The 22,381-nt window shown below is 48.1% G+C and overlaps 1 protein-coding gene across 8 annotated transcripts in view; it reads left to right on the top strand.

Moving 5' to 3' along the window:
• Wdr20 (WD repeat domain 20) overlaps positions 1–19,134 on the top strand; it is a 68,702-nt gene extending 49,568 nt beyond the window's left edge. For 3 of the 8 annotated variants that reach the window (XM_074067132.1, XM_074067129.1, XM_074067130.1), the window contains 2 exons: positions 7,412–8,671; positions 11,150–13,536. In XM_074067132.1, the coding sequence (XP_073923233.1) occupies positions 7,412–8,671; positions 11,150–11,206 (1,317 nt within the window). In that variant the 3' untranslated portion in view covers positions 11,207–13,536. The other 5 variants (XM_074067134.1, XM_020178849.2, XM_020178844.2 and 2 more) reach the window with 4 other exon arrangements.
• The last annotated feature ends 3,247 nt before the right edge of the window (positions 19,135–22,381 follow it).

Here is a 22,381-nt window from a genome sequence, read left to right as displayed (position 1 = left end):
TCTCCTGGGAAAGAAAGTCCTCTGTTCCCTTGAGTCTCTGCTTTCTCTAGTCTCTGAAAGTGGATTTGAGGTTTCTGTTTGTAGCATTCTGTACATATTATGCCTTGAACATGTCTAATGGGTCTTGAGGGTATTTTGGTATAGATCATCCAACAAGTGCCCAGACCTGGAGCCTGCCTTTATAATAAATGCCACCTAGAAAGGACAGTCACCATGGTCAGCATCAGCATTTGGCCTTTCATGAGGCACCCCAGCAGTTTACTTTTTCTAATCACTAATTATGTATTTGGGGAGGAACAGTTACAAAGGGATACTTCCTATATGATAATGAATGTAACTTGTTTTTGTAAAAAAATATATATATATCTGATTTGGGGATTGTGTCCACAGAATTGTAACTGCAGAGGGATTTCAAATTATGTTTTGATTGTGGTAAACTATAAAATCTAAAAAGAACTTATCATCTTGGCTCCTTTTACTACTGACACGGAAGGAGAACCTCTTTTTCTGAACTTCCTCTCAGTGCTTTGAGGTCAAGGCATTGAGATCAAAGCTAATTGCTAATGAAGGGCATATTGGGGAGGAGATGGTCCTGACTCCTTGGCTGCAGAGGGGTGGTCTCCCACCAGCTCACACTCCCCCTGCACCAGGGCCCCAGAAGTTGGGGGGGAGAGCAGGACCCTCCTTTGCAGTATTCTGTTTAGTTCTGATAACAAGAGTGGATTGTGCATTTTGTTGGTTCTGGTTTTCTTGCTTTTTTTTTTTTAATTGAAAGAAGGAAATGAGCATATAATAATCTAGTCCTCCAAGTTTTAGCATTGGTAAAAATGACATCTGATCCTTTCTTACATGGCTTTGAAATACCCTTTCCTAATACTTCCTGAGGGAAGTGTCAGCCCTCTCTAAATGCCTTTACATAAAGCCTCCAATTGCCACAAACATTTTTGTTTGTGGTTACATTAATGTTTTTTTCTAGCAACTGCTGTGGGTTTTGAATTGCTTTAGTATTTTTATTGTGAATTAATATCAGCATTGTAAAATGCAAACAGACCCCCCCCTCCCAAATAATTATTTTCTGCTTGTCATGTTGATAGAAGTGAGAGAAAGAAAAAAGAAGATGGAGTACTTCAGAAAGCTTCAATTCAAATTAGTCAGTTTGCTGATGGCATTTGGATATGGCTGCAGATGTACTATTGCTCCCGTTTAACTAGCATGGCATATTTAGAGTGTAAGGAAATATAGGCCCCAAAGTGACCACGTGGAGAGGAGTGATCTGGCCAAGAGATTCTTTATTGCCGGGTGGGAGAGGGAGAGAGCAGAGAGAGCCAAGAGAGAGAAGCAGGAGGGGCAAGGGCTTAAATATCCCTCAGTGGGACTCAGCATGATCTGATTGGTTAGGATCTTATGGTTCATGCTGATTGGAGGTTGGGGCAGAAGGAGGATTCAAGCTAGACTTGAGGCAGGACCGTGACCCTGGGAAACAGAAGCTTAAGGGTGCAGTAAGAACTGAAACCTATCGGCGCCATTATTGCCAACATAGAGACTCTTATCTGCTAATGCAATTGGGTATGTAGTATTTTTGTTGTTTAGTATGATTTTTGTTTGGATTAGTAGCTGAGATGCATCTGTTTGTTTGGCATCTAGCAGGGAGCCCCAGTTGTTTGATGGATATAGGTGCTGGAGCCCAAGGCTTTCCTCCTAAGTCGTGGCCCCGGAGTAGGTGTCTGATGTACACAGACATATCACAATGATACTCTATGGTGGTTTTAAGGTGTGTTGTTGGGGTTTGTTTGTTTGTTTGTTTGTTTTTACAAAAGTAGTTATTGAGATGGGCTTTGGGGCATTTTGGAAATTGACTCTCTTTAATGAAGAGCCTTGGTGACTGTACCAGGCAAAATCTTTGCCTTACTGCACCCTCCCTTCCTTCTCTCTTCACTGAGTACTTGCGCTGTCCCATCCACACAGCTGCACTTTGCCAAGTCTGCCAGGACACAGGCCCTGCCCTGAGGGAACTGGAGTGGGGTTCCTGTACTCCTCAGCTTCCTACAAGTGTTCTTTGCCTCTGCCTACCTCCTTCCCCCGTCTCTCCTCTCCAGCAGCATCTCTACAAGCAGGGAGTTTTTTCCACCCTGTCCTCTTCCTGCTGTACCTCCCTTTATCAGGCACCTGTCGTCTGCTGCCCCACCTGTTCCTGGCCCTCAGCCCCCAAACATGCTTTCCTGGGCTGAACAACAAAACCAGCTTCTGAGAACCTGCCTCCTGAGGAAGAAGGAACATTGGTTCCATGGCAGCTGTCTCCTCTTCTGCTTGCTCTTCCTCGTGGCAGTGACACTGTTTTCCTGACTTTAGTACTGCTCCCTCTGGGTAGTTTTCTCAGAGGTCTGTATGTTCCTCCTCCCTGCTATACTTCTTCCTCAGAGATCTTAAAATGGTGCAGATTTGGGAGTTGCTACTCCCCACCAACTTATCTGGCTTTCTTGGTTGTTTTCATTAGCTGCAGACTGACCTTTCTTTAACTCTGCTGGGCTGAACTTAAGAGTCTTTAAACATGTCTACCTCTTTCATTACCCCCTACCACCCACTGTTAAATTGCCCTAGTCAGGTTGAAGACCTCTTTGTTCATTGACCTCCTAACCAGTTCTCTCTATCCCTACTGCTAGGGGATTTCTCCTTGTTCTGTCGCTTCCCTTTTCAAGAACCTTTGATGCCCTACTGTCCACAGTGACATTGCCCATGGAGGTAAGCCGCAGGTGCATGCCGACATTTCTAATAACCATATTGAAAAAGTAAAAACCAGGTGAGATTAATTTTAAGAATAATTTTATTTTATCCAATATAGCCAAAATACTATTTCAGCATTTACATTCACAGGCCAGTGCCTTGAAAGGGACAGGGCCCCTGGGCCACAGCCTGAGCTCTTAGCCCATGACTTCATAACCCTATGCCCTGCCATGATTCCAAACCAGTGTCTTGCCCTGCTCAGGTTCTCCAGCCAACAGAGATGCTGTGCACTTTCCAGATCCCACAAATGCTGTCTGAGCCTTGGCCTGGCTCCTCTTACTGCAGGATGCCCTGTCCCATGATCCTTGTCCCTTTGTGCTCCTGCCTCTGCCTCTCACCCCCTCCCTTGCTACCTCTGTCTGAGAGTTTCTTGAGGGATGGGATTCACTGTGGGATCTTCTCAGAATGTTATCAAGATGAAGGCCCCACTCACAATGAGATCCCTAGCGCAGCAGGGAGATCCCATTACTTACATTGACCCCTAAGAGGTTTTTTGTTTTGTTTCCAAGTTGGGCGTGGTAGTGTGGGGCTGGAATCCCAGCACTTGGGAGGCTGAAGCAGGAGGATCACCAGTTGGGGACTAGTCTGGGCTACATAATGAAACCCTATCTCAAAAAAAATCAAAACAACAATAATAGCAAAAAGAGTCTATTTCTCACCAGACATTTCCTGGAACAAAAACATAAAATGTTCCAGGTAGTTTTAAGATAGGACTAAGATGCTTTCTGTTCTGTTGTTATTGTTGTTGTTGTTCTTCTTCTTCATTCTTCTTCCTCGTCTTCTTCCTTCTTCCTCGTCTTCTTCCTTCTTCCTTGTCTTCTTTCTTCTTCCTCTTCTTTCTTCTTCCTCTTCCTCTTTCTTCTTCCTCTTCCTCTTCCTTCCTTCTCCCTCCTTCTTTCTTCTTTCTTCTCTTCTCTTTTTAAATCCAACCAACTAATAACCCAGGACTTTCTCAGCTGTCTTCTTACAGTTTGAATCCCTATGACCTTCTCCCCCCAGCACTTTGTCTTTTCTCCTTAGGTGTTTTTTTTTTCCTTATAACATTTATACCATTAGATACTACAAATTTCACTTATCTTCTAGTCTTGCTTTAATGAGAAGGGATGTGGCATATGCTAGGTACTCAGTGCTGAGTGAGTTTATAAATGAATAGGATTTCAGACGAGTTTCTTGACCTCTCCGAGCCTCTTTCCTCATGGGTAATACAGCAATAATCCCTACCTTCCTGTGGGGAAACGGGCTTTATACCATAGAAAAGTATAAATGTATGTATCATTTGGCCTAGCTGTTCCACTGGGAACTCATTCTGCAAGTGCACTACTCATACATGTGAAAACTGCCCTGGCCAAGGGCACTCAGCGTATGTAAATGCTAGTCAGGGGGACTTGCGCCATAGGTTACAGCATGTCCACATAGTCGAATGCTCCTCAGCTTAGAGAGAAACGAGGAAGCTGTCTTTGTACCACACAGACAGATGTATAAGAGTGAATGAGAAAACAGCTGTGCATAGTGTGACAAAGGAAGGGTGGATAGATTTGTACTCAATATTTGGCTTGTACATGCAGGAAGTCAGTGTGGATAAATACACAAAATGCTCAGACACTAGCAGCAGTGACGGAGGACGAAGGATCTGGAATGCAGAAGAGGTTGCGGCTTTCTGCTACATTCTTGTATTCTCATATGTGAACATGACTGTATTACCTGCTCGTCAAGCCCAGGCTGACCTTGCAGGACGATTTTGAGTATTAGAGAATATGGGTGTAGAGCCTCTTGCCAGTGCCTAGCACCCGGAGCTAATCCCCGGGTTGGAAGTTAGGACCAGTACTATGGTCAGTATGTACGCCTGCCTGCCGTGCTCCTGCAGTTAATATGCAGGGCACTCCCCCACCCCCATGTGAATCATAAGTCCTCCCTACCCTTGAGCACATGATCTGGGAAGGAAAACCACAAACTAGACAAGTGAGAAACCCTTACTTACCATGTTAGAGCTGGATTCAAGTTCCTTTTTTTTTTTTTTTGATCTGCCATTGCTCACACTGGTGTGCCCAATCCCCAGGGCTAGAGTATGACAGTGACGTCTGATTAGATAGATGCCCCAGCCAGCAGTTGCAGCAGGGTTTTGTAAGTTATATCCATATGTCTGTTTAGGGTTGTCTTAGTGCACATTTTTAATGTGAGAATAAAGTTTTTTTTAGTATGTTTTGTCATCACATTAACACTTATTTTAATAATGATGCTGTATTTATCTTCATGCCTTACAATTACAAAGCAGTACTATTTTTACTTAACAGTTATTATAGGTTTTGCGTTCTAGTGGTATTTTTGTGTGTGTGTGTAGTACTGGGTTTTGAACTCAGGGCCGACACCTTGAGCCACTCCACCAGCCCTTTTTCAAGACAGAGTCTCAAGAACTGTTTGCCCAGGCTGGCTTCAAACTGCAATCCTCCTGATCTTTACCTTCTGAGTAGCTACGATTACAGGCGCCTGGCTCTAGAGGGATTTTGTTGTTGTTGTTGTGCTCTTTTTTAAGGCCCCAAATAAAATTTAATTGTACTGTAAAGTTTTCATGTCCTTAAAAATTTCTACACATGAAAGAGTCACAATGAAGTGATCTTAGAAAAACTGGGATTTGATTGGGTTCTGATGTCAGGTAAGGTGCAGAAATTGAGTCATTGTGCTGGGATCAGTTGGGCAAGCCCACCTAACAAAGCCTCTGTTGAGGGCAAGCTGGAGACACCTGGAGGTCCTGGTCCGTCCATGCACAGCAAGCCTGGCAGAGCTCTCATATGGGGTTGGAGCCTCTTAACCCACTCTCAGCATAATTCCTGCAGCCACCCACCCCACCAAGTCCTGATTTGGTCGTGCAAATTATCTAACCCCTTGCCAAAGAAATTGTGAAGGTTTAATGGAAATTTTGCCAGAGTAGTGCTAAGTTTTTAGGTTGTTGGTGTTAACATAATTTAGGTACCTATTATAGGTAGATCACTAGGTAGGTAAAAGAGGCAAAGGATGAAAACATTGGCTATATCCTCAAGGGCAGCTCCTCTTGGTTCAAGAGGACCAGTCATGCCATTCAGTGGCAACAACAGTGACACCTGCTACACTGTATCTAAGCCATGAAGCCTGAGCCCCTATCCTATATGGTGCACAGGGCTCAGGCCCCTGTCCTTCCCTGCTTGGGTCATCCAGTGCTTTGGTCACTATCCAAAGACTAATTTTTATGCAAGAAGCGTGTGTGGCCCATTAATTTCCTCTCTGTCCTTTAAAAAATATTATTTTTTTATTTATTTTTTTTTTTTTCTCAGTGCTGGGGATTGAACCCAAGGCCTTGTGTGTGTTAGGCAAGTGCTCTGCCACTGAGCCACTCCCCCAGCCTCTCCTTTATTTTAAAAATCAAGTTACTTCATTTCTGTGATTTTCTGCAAAGAAGCAACACACACAGCAGACACATGGCCACAAAGCCAACTAGGCAGATGGCTGTATGTTTCTTGGTGGGGTCACATCAGTGTGCCATGATGACTCCCTGACACTCAGCTTGGGGAATCTCAGCCATTTAGATAAAGTGGTAGTAGTTAAGCCCTTCGGGCTGCTCCAATACAGGGCGAGGTTTAGTGGAGAACACTTGGCATAGGAGTTCCTAGTCAGGACTTGTGGGTGATTTCTGGTGACTTGGTGTTAAGACCAGGCAGCCTGGAAGAGGGATCACCCCTGCCTATAGAGGCTGCTGTGTCTAGGTGAGCCCCACAGCAGAGGTTCTTCACGGTGAAGGGGACATGCTATATAGCTGGGTGGTTTTCACTTTTTTTGCCTTTTGTTCCTTTGGTCTAAAACACAAGACTACACTGATGCATGGCAGTTAAAAAGCAACTAGGTCAGTGGACCAGAAATGAGCATGGAATAGAGTGTAGTGATAGAGCACAAACTCCTGAGTTAACCATCTAGTTATTTCTTTACACATCACCTCGTTCCAGGGAGAATTTTGAGGAGATGCGAGTAAAGATACTCAGAGGCCAGCGTGTGCAAGTGAGGAGGCTGCAGTGAATCCAGGGCCGCGTCAGGCCCAGGAAGTGTGCTTTGAAGTCCTGTGTGCTGCTGGCCGCAGGCTGCAGATATGACTCCCCGCCTTCAAGCAGCCACTGCAGAGGGGCACACATAGACAGCCCATGACCTGCAGTGAAAATAAATACAAAGAAAGCTGAGAGGCATAGCTTTCCCGGCTATGAGGACTGAGAGATTTTTCCTGTGAGTCCTTATAGAGAGGAAGCCGCAGTAGCTGCAGTGAATCGCAGATTCAGACGCTCCTACCATAAGAAAGTGTCCAAGGGTTGCTTCTCACCAGCGTGCCCAGCACCTGGCACGATGTCTGGCACAGAGTAGGCTCTCAGCAGATATTTGTTGAATGACTGACTCCCTCAGTAAGAGCCAGTGGCCCGACATCCAAGTGCAATTCTAGAAAGTAGTTCTACGAGGGGCCAAATGCTCTTCACTGGCTTGGCTGACCACAGGATAAATGTGGAGTGCCTGGATGGACTCTTCCCTTCTCACCGAGAAGCAAACAAGTTTTCTTGCTGGAAAAGTAGACCTTTAAAACTTCTCCATTGTGATAACTTGTTCTCCTTTGTCTTCACAGAGACTAATAGACAAGTCACGCGTAACCTGTGTCAAATGGGTTCCTGGTTCGGAAAGCCTTTTCCTAGTAGCCCATTCAAGTGGGAACATGTACTTATATAATGTGGAGCACACTTGTGGCACCACAGCCCCCCACTACCAGCTTCTGAAGCAGGGAGAGAGCTTTGCCGTGCACACTTGCAAGAGCAAATCCACGAGGAACCCTCTCCTTAAGTGGACGGTGGGCGAGGGGGCCCTCAACGAGTTTGCTTTCTCCCCAGATGGCAAGTTCTTAGCATGCGTGAGCCAGGACGGGTTTCTGCGGGTGTTCAACTTTGACTCAGTGGAGCTGCACGGTACGATGAAAAGCTACTTTGGGGGCTTGCTCTGTGTGTGCTGGAGTCCAGATGGCAAGTACATTGTGACAGGTGGAGAGGACGACTTGGTGACAGTCTGGTCCTTTGTAGACTGCCGAGTAATAGCTAGAGGCCACGGGCACAAATCCTGGGTCAGTGTTGTGGCATTTGATCCCTATACCACTAGTGTAGAAGAAAGTGACCCTATGGAGTTTAGTGGCAGTGACGAGGACTTCCAGGACCTTCTTCATTTTGGCAGAGATCGAGCAAACAGTACACAATCCAGGCTGTCCAAACGGAACTCTACAGACAGCCGCCCTGTAAGTGTTACATACCGGTTTGGTTCAGTGGGCCAGGATACACAGCTGTGTTTATGGGACCTTACGGAAGACATCCTTTTCCCTCACCAACCCCTCTCAAGAGCAAGGACACATACAAATGTCATGAATGCCACAAGTCCTCCCGCTGGAAGCAATGGGAACAGTGTCACAACGCCCGGGAACTCAGTACCCCCTCCGTTGCCACGGTCCAACAGCCTTCCCCACTCAGCAGTCGCCAACGCCGGCAGCAAAAGCAGCGTCATGGATGGGGCCATTGCCTCTGGGGTCAGCAAGTTTGCAACTCTTTCACTGCATGACCGGAAGGAGAGACACCACGAGAAAGACCATAAGCGGAATCATAGCATGGGACACATTTCTAGCAAGAGCAGTGACAAACTGAATCTAGTCACTAAAACCAAAACGGACCCAGCTAAAACTTTGGGGACGCCCTTGTGTCCTCGAATGGAAGATGTTCCCTTGTTAGAGCCGCTGATCTGTAAAAAGATAGCACATGAAAGACTGACTGTATTAATTTTTCTTGAAGACTGTATAGTCACTGCTTGTCAGGAGGGATTTATTTGCACATGGGGAAGGCCTGGTAAAGTGGTAAGTTTTAATCCTTAATGCTGCACCAGATCTAGAACTTGACTTAGGTAGTGATTTTCTTTTTCTTGTGGGAGGGGGGGTGTACAATGAATGTGAATGATACTTCTTATTCTTAATGTAAAACTAAATGCATCAGAGCCATAATTTTGGATACTGCATGCCATGTAATTCTGAATCATTTGATAATTCACCTTAGAGCGTTTAAAAAATATATAATCAAACTAATTGCCAGCCAAGTCAGTCATACTTTTGGGAGTATATAGAGCCCCAAGGTTAGCATTCCTGTATCAGACCATTTCAGTTTTAGCAAAATCATGACAGTATGGGGAAACAATGACTTTAAAATGCTAAAATTAAAATTTATGCTTTAACTGGAATATTTTTGCCTAACTACTCAACTAGAATATTGTACACCTGATCAGAGTGTGTTCAGTACAGATGGCCATTAATTGTCATTTATAGTCCAATTTTTTATCTTAAATCATAAAATGTTTAGAAATTTATGAAACTTAACTTTAGGAACAAAGCGTTCAGCAGGGTTGATTGATATTATTTTTACATTGTTCTGGCAATCCACAGAAAGAGAAGAGCCTTAATTTTTAAAACCCATTTTAGTCATTTTTATGACAATTAAAATTGTTTAATAAACATCTTTTTTCAAAGAAGCAGTTTGTAGAACTTTGATTGAGACTCTGTGCACTAAAATCTCCACACGACCCAGAGCCTGGACAGGTGACATGCACTGTGGCCGAGGATGCCTGCAGCAAGTGTCAGAGTACCTCTTGTCACATAAACCAAGACTTTGGTGTGAAATGCACTTGGTCTATGTTTTTTCCCAACAAGGGAAAAGAGGTTCTGTCTGTTTGGGGTTTTTTCCTTTGTTTTTGGGTGAGAAAAGTGTGACTACAGGTTGCGGGCAGGCAGCCTCATAAAGATACTTCCTGACATGGCCTTGGGAGCACAGTGCAGGCTTCCCCTTGGCGTGTTCTTGGATGGCAGGTGTGAGTCTGGAGTGACTCTTGGGATGTGAACACTGACCTAGGGCTTGGGTTCCCCCACAGCAGGCCTGGCCCTGGGCCCAGTGCTGTGTGGACTCCCTCTTCAGTGGGGAGCTGGGCTGCTTCATGGGGAATTAACTGTAAGGTGCGATTCCAGCTGCTTGTAATTCTCAGCTGTCTAAGGAGTTTTTTTTTTTTTATTCTCCAAACTCCAGTTTTCACAGTGGATAAGATGGTCTTTGAGCTATATATTTTGTGTCAAGATGATAGTTTTTGTTAATAACTTATTTTGAACACTTAGGGTTGTTTTTCTGTTTTGCATACCTTTGAAATTAAAAATAGTGGTAATGATAATTTATATTGGTTTGAGTAGTGAATGTGATTCAGCGAAGTGGAGACCTTGTGGCCTTTCTGTTTCTGCATTGTTAAGACTCTAGTAGACAGAGCAGCAGCTCTCTGCACTCCTGACACAGCCCTCCCAAGATAGCCAGGCTGGGTCCCTGGGCTGCTTCCTCCTCCCAGCATGCCATGGCTGGATCCCTGTCATGCTCCTCTACGCAAGCAGCTTCTGTTCAGCGTGATGGCAGCAGCACTGTGCTGCCATGTGAGGTCACGGCAGCCTTCCAGGGTGTGGAATGCTAATATCCTAGCTACCTTGAAAATATGGTCCTTTGTTCCTAAAGGTTAACTGATCTAAGGTAGCCATCCTTGTGGACTGTCACAACTTTGGAGGCCAAATTGGGTGGCCAGGTGGGGACGTTAGTAATGAACACTCCATGTGCAATTTTCCGGACCTACATAGTTTTAGAAATTCACTTTCAAATGCTTCTGAGGCATGGAGTATGCAGTTTCAAAATTCAGGACTTTGTATTTGGCCTAAACAGAGAGTGGGTGGACACAGGTAAGTCGCACAGATGTTCACGTGAAGCTGAGGGTGACCTCTCAATTCTGAGGTGTTGCAGAGGAGCTGTAGGTGTGTGTACCTGGCACAATGATGGATGGGCACTGTTTCATTTCCTGCCCCGTAGCTTTCCCAGTTGCACTTACTGGGCTGAAAGAGGAATTGCTAGGATATGGAAAGGGTTACTTAAAGGCTGGCCTGCTGGTGGAAGTCGGGGAGGCAGAGGCAGAAGGGGTTAGGATTGTTTTTTAAACACAGGCTCTGAGAAGTGCTGTCTGATAGAAGCCTGTGTGTGTCTTCTGTACCCCCACCTGCAGCTCTAAAGCCGTGATAAGGTCACAGTTTGGGATTTGGGGCTTGGTTACAATCTCTTCCAATTTCTGCTGATGAGGGTAGTATCTTTAATGTTTATCTGGCACCCTGTCTGTGGCCCCTCCTGCCGGGTTCAGGGCCCAGTGGAGAGCTGGGAGTCAGCCCCGGGGAGGGCTGTCCAGACTCAGAGTGACCCACGCATGCAGGGCGATGCTGTCCCAGGTCCACTCTGCCCCCTGACTGAATCCTGCCCCCTTTCTTTGACAGCCAGCAGAGCACTTCTTCAGGCAGGAGGGCAGATTGCAAGGTGTTCTTCAAGACTAGAACTAAAGTGCAGCAGCTGAAGAAGAGTTCACTGGAGCTGGGTAGGCAGGCTCCCCTCTGATGTGCTCCTTATCTCTTAAGCATGTTGAGACACGGTGCCGCACAGCTTCTACAGCAGCCCCTAAAAGAAATGTGCAGAGCATTCTTACAGTTTTCTCACCACACTTTGAGCTTCTTTATTGAAAATTTTCAGCTTTAACAGTATCTTGAGCAAGAGTATCTTTTCTAGACTAAACCTGGGATAAAATACAGCTTTGGGGGCTCAAGCAGTAAAGCACCTGCCTAATAAGCATAAAGGCTTGTGTTCAAACCTCAGTACCACCAAAATAAATAAATAAAAATACAGCTTTTGGTAAAAAGAGGCTATTAATACTTTTTCAATGTGAGCTGAGCCAGTGGGGGTGACGATGGAAATCACATGGCACTGCTTGGGCCCCACGTAAGGGCAGCCAGGTGTGTGCAAAGGCAGACTCGTTCAGAGGGCACTGAGTGTGGGCAGAGGGACGCTGCTTGACCCACTCAGCTGCCTCCTTCAACCCTCCCCATAGCTCAAGAAGCTTAGCGCCAGCCCCTCTTTTTTCTTTTTGGTACTGGAATTGAACCCAGAGCCTCACACATGCCAGGGAAGCACTTTACCACTGAGCTTTTCCCCAGCCCTGCACTCTCTTAAGGGTGGAGAGACCTGGAACAGGGGTGCCTTTGGGAAGCCAGGCCTTCTTAAAGCAAATGCACCCAAGGGAGTGGGCAGACACCTGAAGACAGCTCAGAACCTTGGGCTCTAGATTTACCTTCACAGTAGTAAAGAACCCTAAGTTTGTCCTCCAGGCTAAGAATGAATGCATTAAGATAGAAAGCACTGGAAGTGGAGAGAAGATAAAGAAGGCTAGTGAGCCTCTCAGACACAAGTTAGGAGGGACAGAAGGTCAAGAAACTTCCCAGTTGGAATGGGTATATATGCCCCATCTCAGGTGGGAGTTTAGTTTTCATCTCTGGCTTTGGCTTCACACCCAAGGTCTGGCAGGCAGGTAGCCAAGCAGCCATTTCTATATTTCTGACCATGCTTCCATATCCTGTGGTACACCTTGAATTTTTAAGAAATTTTCAAGTGTTACATCTGTGGTGAGATACCACAGCAGTGTCTGCCCCTGTGTGCAAGGGCCTCATCACCTCTTGCCTGAAGAGAAATATTTTCTTTCTTGGTTGAGGAAGCTCAAAGTGTGAGGTAGAATGAGCCAGGGAGGGCTAGAGAAGGAATCCTTTGGAAATCCAAATGCCATGTTCTGTGTACCTGACTATCCTAGAAAGAGCCAGCTGTGGAGTTCTTTGACAGCTTTTCCAGGTATAATGTGTGGCTGCGGCATCTGTGCTCTGCATAGGAGGGGCTGAAGGGGTCTGTTCATGGGCTCTGAGGACTGGTTGCACCACCATGGTGGTGGTGGTGGTGTGTCCACAGCTGAGGTCTAATTCCTCAGTGTTGAGAACATCTGGGAGCTCATGTAGGTCTGCTGAGTGACCTGAAGACATAACATGACCTCTGGTCTGGTATGGGTTACAGAGGCTGACGTGGGTCTGTCCACTGTCCTGGGAACAGGTGGCCCGGAGCCACTGGCCAGGCCCTTTCCTCATCTACAGCTTGCCTTTCGCCTTTAGCTGACCGGACCGCCACGTGTTGGTTTAGATTAACAAAGTGCTCATCATGGTAGGAGCAGCATGGTGTTGGGAGAGGAAACAGCAGTCTGGCGAAAGCGAAGCCCATGTCTGGCCATGTCAAAGCACTTGCTCCCAAGTTCAAAGCTGAGAACTGCCTCAACAGCAGGAAACTGCCCCACTGAGGTTGAGTTTTATTCAATGCTGCATCTGTTACATGGCCTTCGTGTCATCATTAAATTGCTATCTCTTAAGTGTAAAAATTTTCCTGCATTTTAAATTTCTGTATACCTGAGCTTATTAAAGATTGTTAGGTGGCACTGTAAAATTGTATGGATAATTTGCCTTCAGTGGAAATCAAAAATTACATTCACATGTATTTCCTTTTTTAACATTTTCATCTAATTTCTTCACAACTTGAATCGGTTTTGTAAAAGCCCTCCTCACGTGGAATGTCAGAGAATTGAGTTCTTAACTGCTGCAGTAACTAATGAAGCTTGACTCAGTATTGTTACTTTATAATTTTAAGAAAATCATGTTTCTGTTTCACTGCTTTGTTTTTTAGCTGCTCCCTTGTCACTGTCACAGCTAAAGAGACTTACTACGTACTTGACATTCTGAAGTACTTGGAGGTTGTCCTCTGTATATTGACATTAAATAAACACGTGTGAACACATTGTAAATGTAGATAATTTTCAGTAATCATTTTCACACTGATCTTTTAAAAAATCTTAATGAGCCAAAAAAGAAAAGCTTTTAAATGCTGTGAAATTAAAGGCCTTGTTAATGTTTATGGAACAAATAGCCAGAGAAATCACTACCTCTTGTTGCCGACTCCGAGTTGCTCATAATTAGAAGCTTACTAAATGAGATGCTTGTTCTGTGTGTGAAGATGCTGTTTCGTGTGACCCTCATTCATGCTGACTCCTACTGGGAAGGACTGCCATTGCCTGCTCAGCGAGCTGTGTGATGAGAAGTCAGCCTGGCCACAGCTGGCGCCTCGCACCCTGCAGCTGCCCAGCTGCTGCTGGTGTGGGCCAAGCCCAGGGCGCTGCTGGGCCTCTGTTGGAGCTCTTCCCCTGGGAAGCCGTGTCCCTGTGGCAGTTAAGTGGCTGTTTGCCTGAGCTTTGGGGCAGCTGTTGAGGCTGCCCTGCCTTGGACACGGGCCCTGATGCCAGGGCAGTGAGAGCCTTGTGAACAGGCACTGAGGGAGGGACTGCCTTCCCTCACTCTGGGCAGACGCCACTGATCTGAGCAACACCCTGGCAGATCACCCCGAATGCTTCAGAATAAGAATTGCAGGCCCTGCCAGGCCAGGGCAATGAGGGAAGGGTTTGCTGCTCAGAGGCAGCTCCCTCTCGGCTGTCACTTCTGTTTGCTGAGGCACTGCTCTGCTGGGCAGCCTCTGGGGTGGGGCGGGGCGGGGGGCAGGAACTTCCCCACTGCGCCCACCTCCAGGTGCTGCCGCACCTGCACTTTGATCTTGGCCTCCATGCTGCAAAATGAGATGTTCAGGGGTTCAAAGCCACTCCCAACCCTCACTGCAGAAGCAGGGTGTGGCCTTTCCTCAGCACTGCGCAGGTTTGAAGTTCTAAAAGACAGATTGACAGCACATTCTTTTTTGTTTGTTTAAAGAAAACCATGATATTTTTAATTTTTAAAAAGAACTAGTTTGTACATTATTTAAAAAACAAAACAATGTAGCCTGTGAACACAAGTGGTAGGTTCCCGATCCAAGGGTCTCTGGAGAGGGGCGTGGTCTCCTCCCTGTATCACCTCATTTCATGTGGCCAGCCAGGCAACTCGTTGCCAGGGGAGCTAGAAAGGGGTTTAGGGTTCCATCTTCCTCCCCCAAAGCAGACAAGACTTGAGGGCCAAGTGGAACATACTGGAGAGAGAGGGCCTGAAGCTACAGGGCAGGAGCTGTCCCCTGTAGGCGCAGACCTAGGGGCAGCCCACACTGTTATGTCCTTATATTCTCAGTCTTTCTAGGTGTCCTCAGGTGGCTTTTCTCAGTAGAGACCAGGCTGCTTGGCCCCTCTGTGACACCTTCAGTGTGGCCCAGCAGTGGGCAGGTCAAGGCTGGCAAAAGGATGTATCCAGGGTCCAGGCACTGTACAAGCAGAAAGTCTGTGCGGAGATGGGTGCCAACACTGCGCACTGTCTGATGCCAACTCATTCAATCTGGAGACTTTGCCTTCACACTCGTGCCTGAGAACAAAGCCAAGGCTCCTAGAGCTCAGGTTTCTCCAACTCTTACACAGTGGTTTGCATAGTAAGAGTTATGGAGTCTACTTTTTTTTTTTTTTCCAATTTAAGAGTCTCACTGTGTAAACCAGACTGGCCTCAAACATGAGATTCTCCTGTCTCTGCCTCCTCAGTGCTGGGATTACAGGTGTGTGCCCCAATGCTCAGGTGGAGTAATGGATTTTAGAGGTTGAGCAGTTAAGGGAAATACATCCAGGGCTAGGAGCCTATGAGAGGAAGTTAGCCTCAGAGGTGTTCTCGACCTGTTTGTGCCATCTCCAAAGAGGTGTCACTTTACAAATACTTAGCTGTTGCTTTGTACCTGAGATGAGTCCCTGCAAAAGTGCCCAGCACAGAGCCTGGGTGCAGAGATCAGCTTCCCCCCTCTGTGCAACCCTCTCCCCCGCTGCGCCAGCTGTGTGGAACGCAGACTGTCTTCAGGGAAGCCTGCCCTAGGCTAGTTTGCGTGGTGCTTTTGTTTGGGGTGGGGAGGGTGACCAGGCAGAGCTTTCAGCAGTCTTGGTGGATGAGGCAGTGCATTGGCCCTCGGCCCACACTTCCATCCTGTCCTCTGGAGGTTCTGTACTGTCAGACATTAGGGTTGGGTGGGGAGCCCTCCCAGGACCTTCTGCCCCAGGGAGCAAGTGCATTGGGGCAGCAGGATCTCCATGCTTCTGGCGTAGATGTCAAGGAGAGCGGATCTTCCACTCTTAAAATCGTGCCTCACACAGCTCTGCAGCGAGGCTGCACAGCCAGCTTCCCAAGTGTAGTCTAGATTCTTCTGGGTGCCTGTCACCCGGCTCCCCTTTCACTTCCTGATAACCTTGATACTGAAGCGTAAGCTTCAGAAATGAGGTGGTGGGCTGGGGTATGGCTCAGTGGTAGAGTGCCTGGGCTCCATCCCAAAAAGGTGACTTTTAATGTTATATTCCTTTGAATGACAGTATTTTCCCTAGTGATTCCAGCATTCATCACACATCACGGTCCATCAAGGGCAGTGCTCCAATGACCAGTAACAAGGCCAGGGTCCTCATCCGGATGTTGGTGCAGAGAGGGTTCTAGCCCAACCAGACCTTGGGCTGAGGCCCTCCCCTGTGTCACCCTTTGCCCCTCGTCTTTGGCCTGTGCTGGCCTCACGCCATCCTGGGAACATGAGAAACCCATGTGTGCTGTGGTCCTGCCAGCCGGGGCCCAACAGGCCCAGTGCGCTCCGGAGCTTGTGCTCACAGGGCCATTCCACCTTCTTGCTAACAAGGAGGTCCGCTGTCCTCTGCTCAGACGCAGCAGCTCCTGGAAGCCCCTGACCAAGGGCCCCGGGGGTCCTTAGGCTTTTCACCCATGACCAGGCCTGACGGCTGATGTCAGGCTACTTCCCAGCAAAATGCGCCAGGTCAGGAGCTCTGGGTTTTGTTCCAAGGGTATATTTGCTGCACAGTGAGTAAAGTCATTAACTAGGGTTGACGTCACAAGGATGAACCCCCACTAACCAGAGCCTCCCCTCCCCCATTCCTCAGTATTGAGCGTGAACTGCAGAAGCTGAAAGAAGAGTCGGGTGAGGGCAGCTGGTCGAGTAGAGACTTACAGGTCGCTCTGGGACTGACCCAGGAGGACAGGGCAGTAGGGGAGTGAGGGCAAGTTCTCCTTGGCTCCCTCTATGTTGGTGTAGGGCTCTGATGCTCACGCTGTGCTAGGGGTGGTGTTCCTGTGGCCCGAGGGGTGGGTGACTTCAGGGACGAGGAGACTGTCAGCCAGTGGAGACAATGTCTCCACTGACATTGGAACCCGGAAGCCTGGTGCCCACGTCACCTCTGTGTCTGTGACTCCACGCCTCCTCAGCTGCAAAGAAAGGGGCCACCTAGGCCTCTGGGGCAGGCCCACCAGAATGAGAAAAGGGCTGGGAGGCAGTCAGACCCCTGCTGTACCCACAGTCATCATGAGCCCCCTGTGCCACTGAATACCAAAAATGGGGTCAGTCCAAGTGTGCTGCATGTATTGTCTGCACAGCCCACCTCAAAGGCTTTCTGCAAAAATATTTTTATATTGATTACATATTGAAATAATTTGGGCTCTATTCAGTTAAATAAAACACTAAAATTATTTAACTGTCTTTAGAGTTGTTAAATGTGCCAGTAGGAAGGTGTACCCTTCACATTTGGCTGGAGCTACCGTTCACTGGCCACCCAGTGCAAAGGTAGCTCCTCCCGAGGCAACCCCGTAATTGTGGTCACCTCCACGTGCAGGGCTGTGAGCTGTGTGGAGACCCTGTGGGTCTAGTGCTGAAGTAGCTGCTGGGGGACAGGCTACCTCTCCGAGAGCCTCTGTCCCCAGGCCAGGTCGCAGCCTTCTCTCCCTGCAGGGAGTACACTACTTTCCTCTTTTGGGACAAGGGCGGGCTCTTGGTAGAATCATTAGTTCTTGGACCTCACGCAGTTCATGGAACCAGTTGCTTGTCTTTCTCACCCCAGCCCTTCCTGGGTGTATGTGACGGTGTGTCAGCAAGCTTGCACTCCATCTGTCCTCAACAGGCAGAAACCAAGCACTTGCTGGCCTCTCTGCCTTCTCAGCTGGCTCAGGCTCCCTCCTGACACCTATACCTGTTGGGGCTCCCCCTGTGCACTGCCCACCCCAGGGTTCAATGGGCCAAAGCCGTGGTGGCCTAGACGTCTTGGCACCCACCTTCTGCTCTTTTGGGTTTGAGCAGGGGCGCGCGTTGTGGACTCTTCACGGCTGAGGTGTGAGCAGGGACCAGGGAGAAGGGCTCCTATAGATCCAAGAAGGGCCACCGTCGCGCCTTTGGCTCTTGCTTGCTAGCCTAGACGAACAGATTGCAGCTCTGAGGTGAGACGCTGCACAGCTCAAATGACTCGGAGCAGGACAGTTTCCCAGTTGTCTCTCCAGCAAGTAAAGCTGAAGGTCAGTTTCAGATTGTCAGCTCCCAAGTCCCTGTGTGAAAACCGCACAGTGTTCGCTGAGAGCTTAAAGGTTTGTCGTTTGTAAACACTGCTAATGGAGAGAAACATCTTTCAGGACAGTTTAGGAGAAGGTTGTGCTCCTGGAACTGAGAATTTGTAGCTCCAGTGTTGCACTGTTGTAATCTTTAAATTATTCCTAATAAATGAGCGCCACATTTTGATGTAACTCCATGCAGCCCAGGAATAAGTGCAAAGAACTGTACGTGCCCTTGCTGTGTGAGGGTGAGCTCCAGGCTGTGTGAGGGTGAGCTCCTGAGCCGGCCTGTGCTGCAGGCCCTGGTGAGCCTGCCTTCCTCCTGCCCGTAGCCCAGGTTTTACTAGCAGGTGCAGGGCAGGCTGCATTGTCCTGGGAACTCCCACTCCTTCCCCTGGGTCCAGCTGCATCCTCCTGGCAGAACCCCACCCAGCCTGGACTCCCCTCCTGTATCTCTGGGCCTATATGCTGGAGGTCAGCCAAAGCCGGAGGGTGCCAGCCACGTACCACTCAGCAAGAGTGTAAGAATGCCCCAGGAGGAAAGGTCTTTTAAAAAGTACGTGTAGGTTCTGCTCTCGGAAGCCAGGGAACCCTCTCCCCAGGGCTGAGCTGCAGCCCTGTCAGAAGGCTCTGACCATGCCCTGGAAGCACTTGCACTTGGACAGTGAAGTTCCAAAGAACCTGCTCCCCATCACAGCCAAGGCCAGCATGGGCTTCCTTCTGACAGGGTGAGGCACAAAGTCTTACCTCTGGCAGGGGTCTGGTTGCTCAGGTGGATGTGTTGAGCCGGCAGGAGCTAGGCAGGAGGAGCACAGGATGAGCTGAGGTGCTGGCTTCCGAACCCGGGGAACCTCACCGTGCCCTGGGCAGTGCTGGAGAAGGGTGAGCACAGGGGATTTGCTCACAGCCCTGGGTCTCGCTGGATTAATGTAAGCTGCTTTGTTTGCAGGGTTTATTGTCATCCCCAAACCAGGCCAGTTCTCCAGGTGGGACTGTAGTGTAGCGACCCCACCGCTGCTCCCAGAGCCCCCGGACACAGGTGGACTGGAGGGAGTGAGGAAGACCTCAACAGATCCACGAGCTGCGCTGGAGCCACGCAGGTGGCAGGCCTCAGGCAGGCCAGCGGAAGAACGGACGTGCAGAGGAGGTGTGGATGCCAGGCGGTACAGCACTGTGCCCTCTGCTGCTTACCCAAAGAGTTGCTCCTTTTCTCAAGTCAGTCTCTTGGGGCTGCAGTAAAAAATAAGAAACAGCGTTTTCTTGCTTTGTACTCTACAACCCAATGTACTAAAGTCTCACATAGATATAATATATTCATATATATACATATACATAGTGTAAAATACGATGTTTCTTAGAGAAGAAACCTTCAACTGTTGTAAATAGAACTTCACTGTTTTTGCACTGATTTTTTGTATACCATGGATGGTCAGAAGGCAACCTGGAATGCACTCATTAAGGACATTGTTACCTTCTGACTTAAATGTGTAATTCAGGAAGATGAAGGTTGCAATCATAGATTTTGAAAATTGCACTTAAGATAGTTTAATACTGCTAGCAAATGACTTTGAATATGGGTGTGGTAGATTCTTGGCCTCCAGGGCATGGAGTAAGATGCCCTTTGTATCTGTGGACAATTATTTTAATACTGTTATTTTCCATTGCACTCAACTCTGTATTATATATGTAAATAATTCTGCAGTTGGGGGAAAAAGTTACTTCACTAGTAATTTTCATCATTTAAGAGTGATATTTCTAATTCACAAAAACAATATTAAAATTATCTTGAATATACTATTTGTTAAATTTTGACTCAATTTTTGCTGAGTTGCTTGACTGGTATGGAACCATTTCATCCTCGGTACCCTGGATTCCTTGGAACCCTCTCCATCAGTGTCAGAATTGGGACAGTGGTTGGAAACGGGGATTCCTGTGGGGGTGCTTGGTCCCTCCTCATGGGCTCACCCCGCCTGAGGCACTGCAGGCAGATGCACATGCATGCAGACTCTGGCTCCCCACCTCACTTTTTCTTACAGCTTAGAGTCCATCCTTTTGCCTGCACATACAGGTTTCCACGTGGAGTAGGAGCGGCTTGGTCAGCTGTGCGCTGTGTGACTTGAGCAGGTGCAGAACCTCACACAGGGCTTCCAGAGGGTCGGTAGCAGCTTGCACAGAGCTCAGGTCACCCACTCCTACCTGTAGCCACTGCAGATGCTTAAAAAAAAAAATCACACACTACTGAATCTTTTGGAGGCTTTACTTAGCGTCTGAAACATTTCTGTGAGTGAGCACATTGATTTTGGGGCGTGTGGAAGGAATTGTGCTTTTTGAGATGTGCTTCGTTTTCATCCACTGTTGCAGCAAGTTGAGGGCATGGACAGTTCACAGCAGCAGCACAGGGCTTCAGCTCACCTTGGGTTTTCAGCTGACCCAGCTCAGGCTGGGAGGGCTGGTCTCACCCACTTGGAAGCTGCCACTGCCTGCGGGGCCTCTGGGAGCCTCTGGAAAGGTGTAAATAATGCAGAATACTAAGACACGCAATGTTTCTCTCTCCCTCCCTCCTTCCCCCGCCCCTGCCCCGCCCAGCCCAGCCTCAAGAGGGGATGACAGGGTCTCACTATGTTGGCCAGGCTGGTCTTGAACTCCTGGGCTCAAGTGATCCTCCCACCTTAGCCACCTGAGTAGCTAGGACTACAGTGTGTACACACCTGGCTAAGACTCACTGAAAGAATAAGAATTTATAAATTATAATACATTCTGAATGACCATATTAAAATGAAGAGACATCTTAGGCAGTTTGGTAGTTCTATCATCTTAAAGCACTGGTTACATAGAAAACTCACCCCTATGAGAGTTCAAAATACCTGCAGGTCAATCAGAAATCCGCACTTCTTAATTTAGTAATCCTCCTACGTCATTTTTTGCTCTCTTTCCTGTGTATTTGTAGAAAGTGACAGATGGAAATCCAGTTGACACCAGGGCAACAATTATATGTGTGAAAATCAGCTTGGTGTGGTGGTACCTACCTGTAATACCAGCTTCTTGAGACGTTGAGGCAGAAGGACCACAAGTTCAAGGCCAGACAGGGCACTTAGACTGTCTCAAAATAAAATAAAAATGGCTCGAGAATGTGGCTCAGTGGCAGAGCACTTGCCAAGCATGTGTGAGGCCCTGGGTTCTGTCCCCAGCACTGCAAAAAATAAAGCAGTTTGACCAGCTGACCTAGTTTCATTCCGCAGCTTTCACTGACCTGGAGATCAGTTGGGACTAGCTTGCCTCTGCTCAGCTTGTTGCCTTTTGTTGGGTTTGCACTTGGCCAGCTGTACTACAGCTGTTGATGTGTCCCAGTTTACTGTAGATGCTGCTGTGCCAGGAACAAATCCTTTCGGCCTTGTTCCTAAGATTGGTCCCTAGCCCGATGGTCCAAGATGGCTTCCAAACTCTGTCTTCTAACCCCAACGCTATCAGCATAGAGCGTTCAGCAAGCCCTAGACAGGTGGGAGTCAGCTCTACTTACCTGGTATGATCTGTGTCTGCTCTCACACTGTAGGAGAGTACTGTAGGAGTTAGTGAAGGTGGCTCCTCGCTGGGACCTGGGTCTGAAGGAAGCCGGAAGTCGGGGCTGGTGCCATGGGGAAGGGCAGGGTACAGCAGCCAACTCAGCTTGAGCTGCCCACACAGTGCACTTGCTGCATTCAGGTGTGGCCTGGGAAGGGCCTTCCCACGGGGCAGCAGAGCAGGAGACAGTGGGAGGTCATGATGGCACTGCCACCCATCTGCTCTGGGTGGTTGTACACTCAAGTCCCATCGGGGTCTTAATCCTCATACTGGCATGTGTGCATGTTAGCTCTGCCCAGCCACCACCCACAGGCCTCACTCTGTGCTCCTGCCCTGTTTTCCTTCTCTGAGCTCAGGAGGGCACAGGGGGTACTAGAAGTCAGCTAACACAGAAGGGCAGTCATCCGCGCCCATCAAGTGCTCAGCAGGCATCTGGGTAATGAACTAGGGTGGAGGGGGTGGGGCTGGGATTTGTCCTACTATTCTGGAGTTCTAGGGTGACATTCAAGTGCTTGAGAACTTAAGTGACCTGGCCAGTCAGCCTTCACCATCTTTCTAATTTGGGAGTAGCAGAGACCCTGCCAGGGCTCTGGCAGCAGGGCCAAGTGGCCTCCTGTGAATTTGGCTGGGTTGGCCCCCAGGCCCTCAGCTCTGGCCAGCATCACCCAGAGAGAACTCAGGTGACAGGAGCTGCCCAGTCCCTTGGCTCTGCCAAGAGCGGGCAGGTGCAAACTCCAAACAAAATATAGGAAGCCCAAGAGTAGCCAACAGGATTCC

Source organism: Castor canadensis, chromosome 3 (genome assembly GCF_047511655.1).
Source record: "Castor canadensis chromosome 3, mCasCan1.hap1v2, whole genome shotgun sequence".
Lineage (NCBI taxonomy): Eukaryota > Metazoa > Chordata > Mammalia > Rodentia > Castoridae > Castor > Castor canadensis.
The sequence above is the reverse complement of the archived record's forward strand: the minus strand, read 5'-3'. Positions and strand labels throughout refer to the sequence as shown.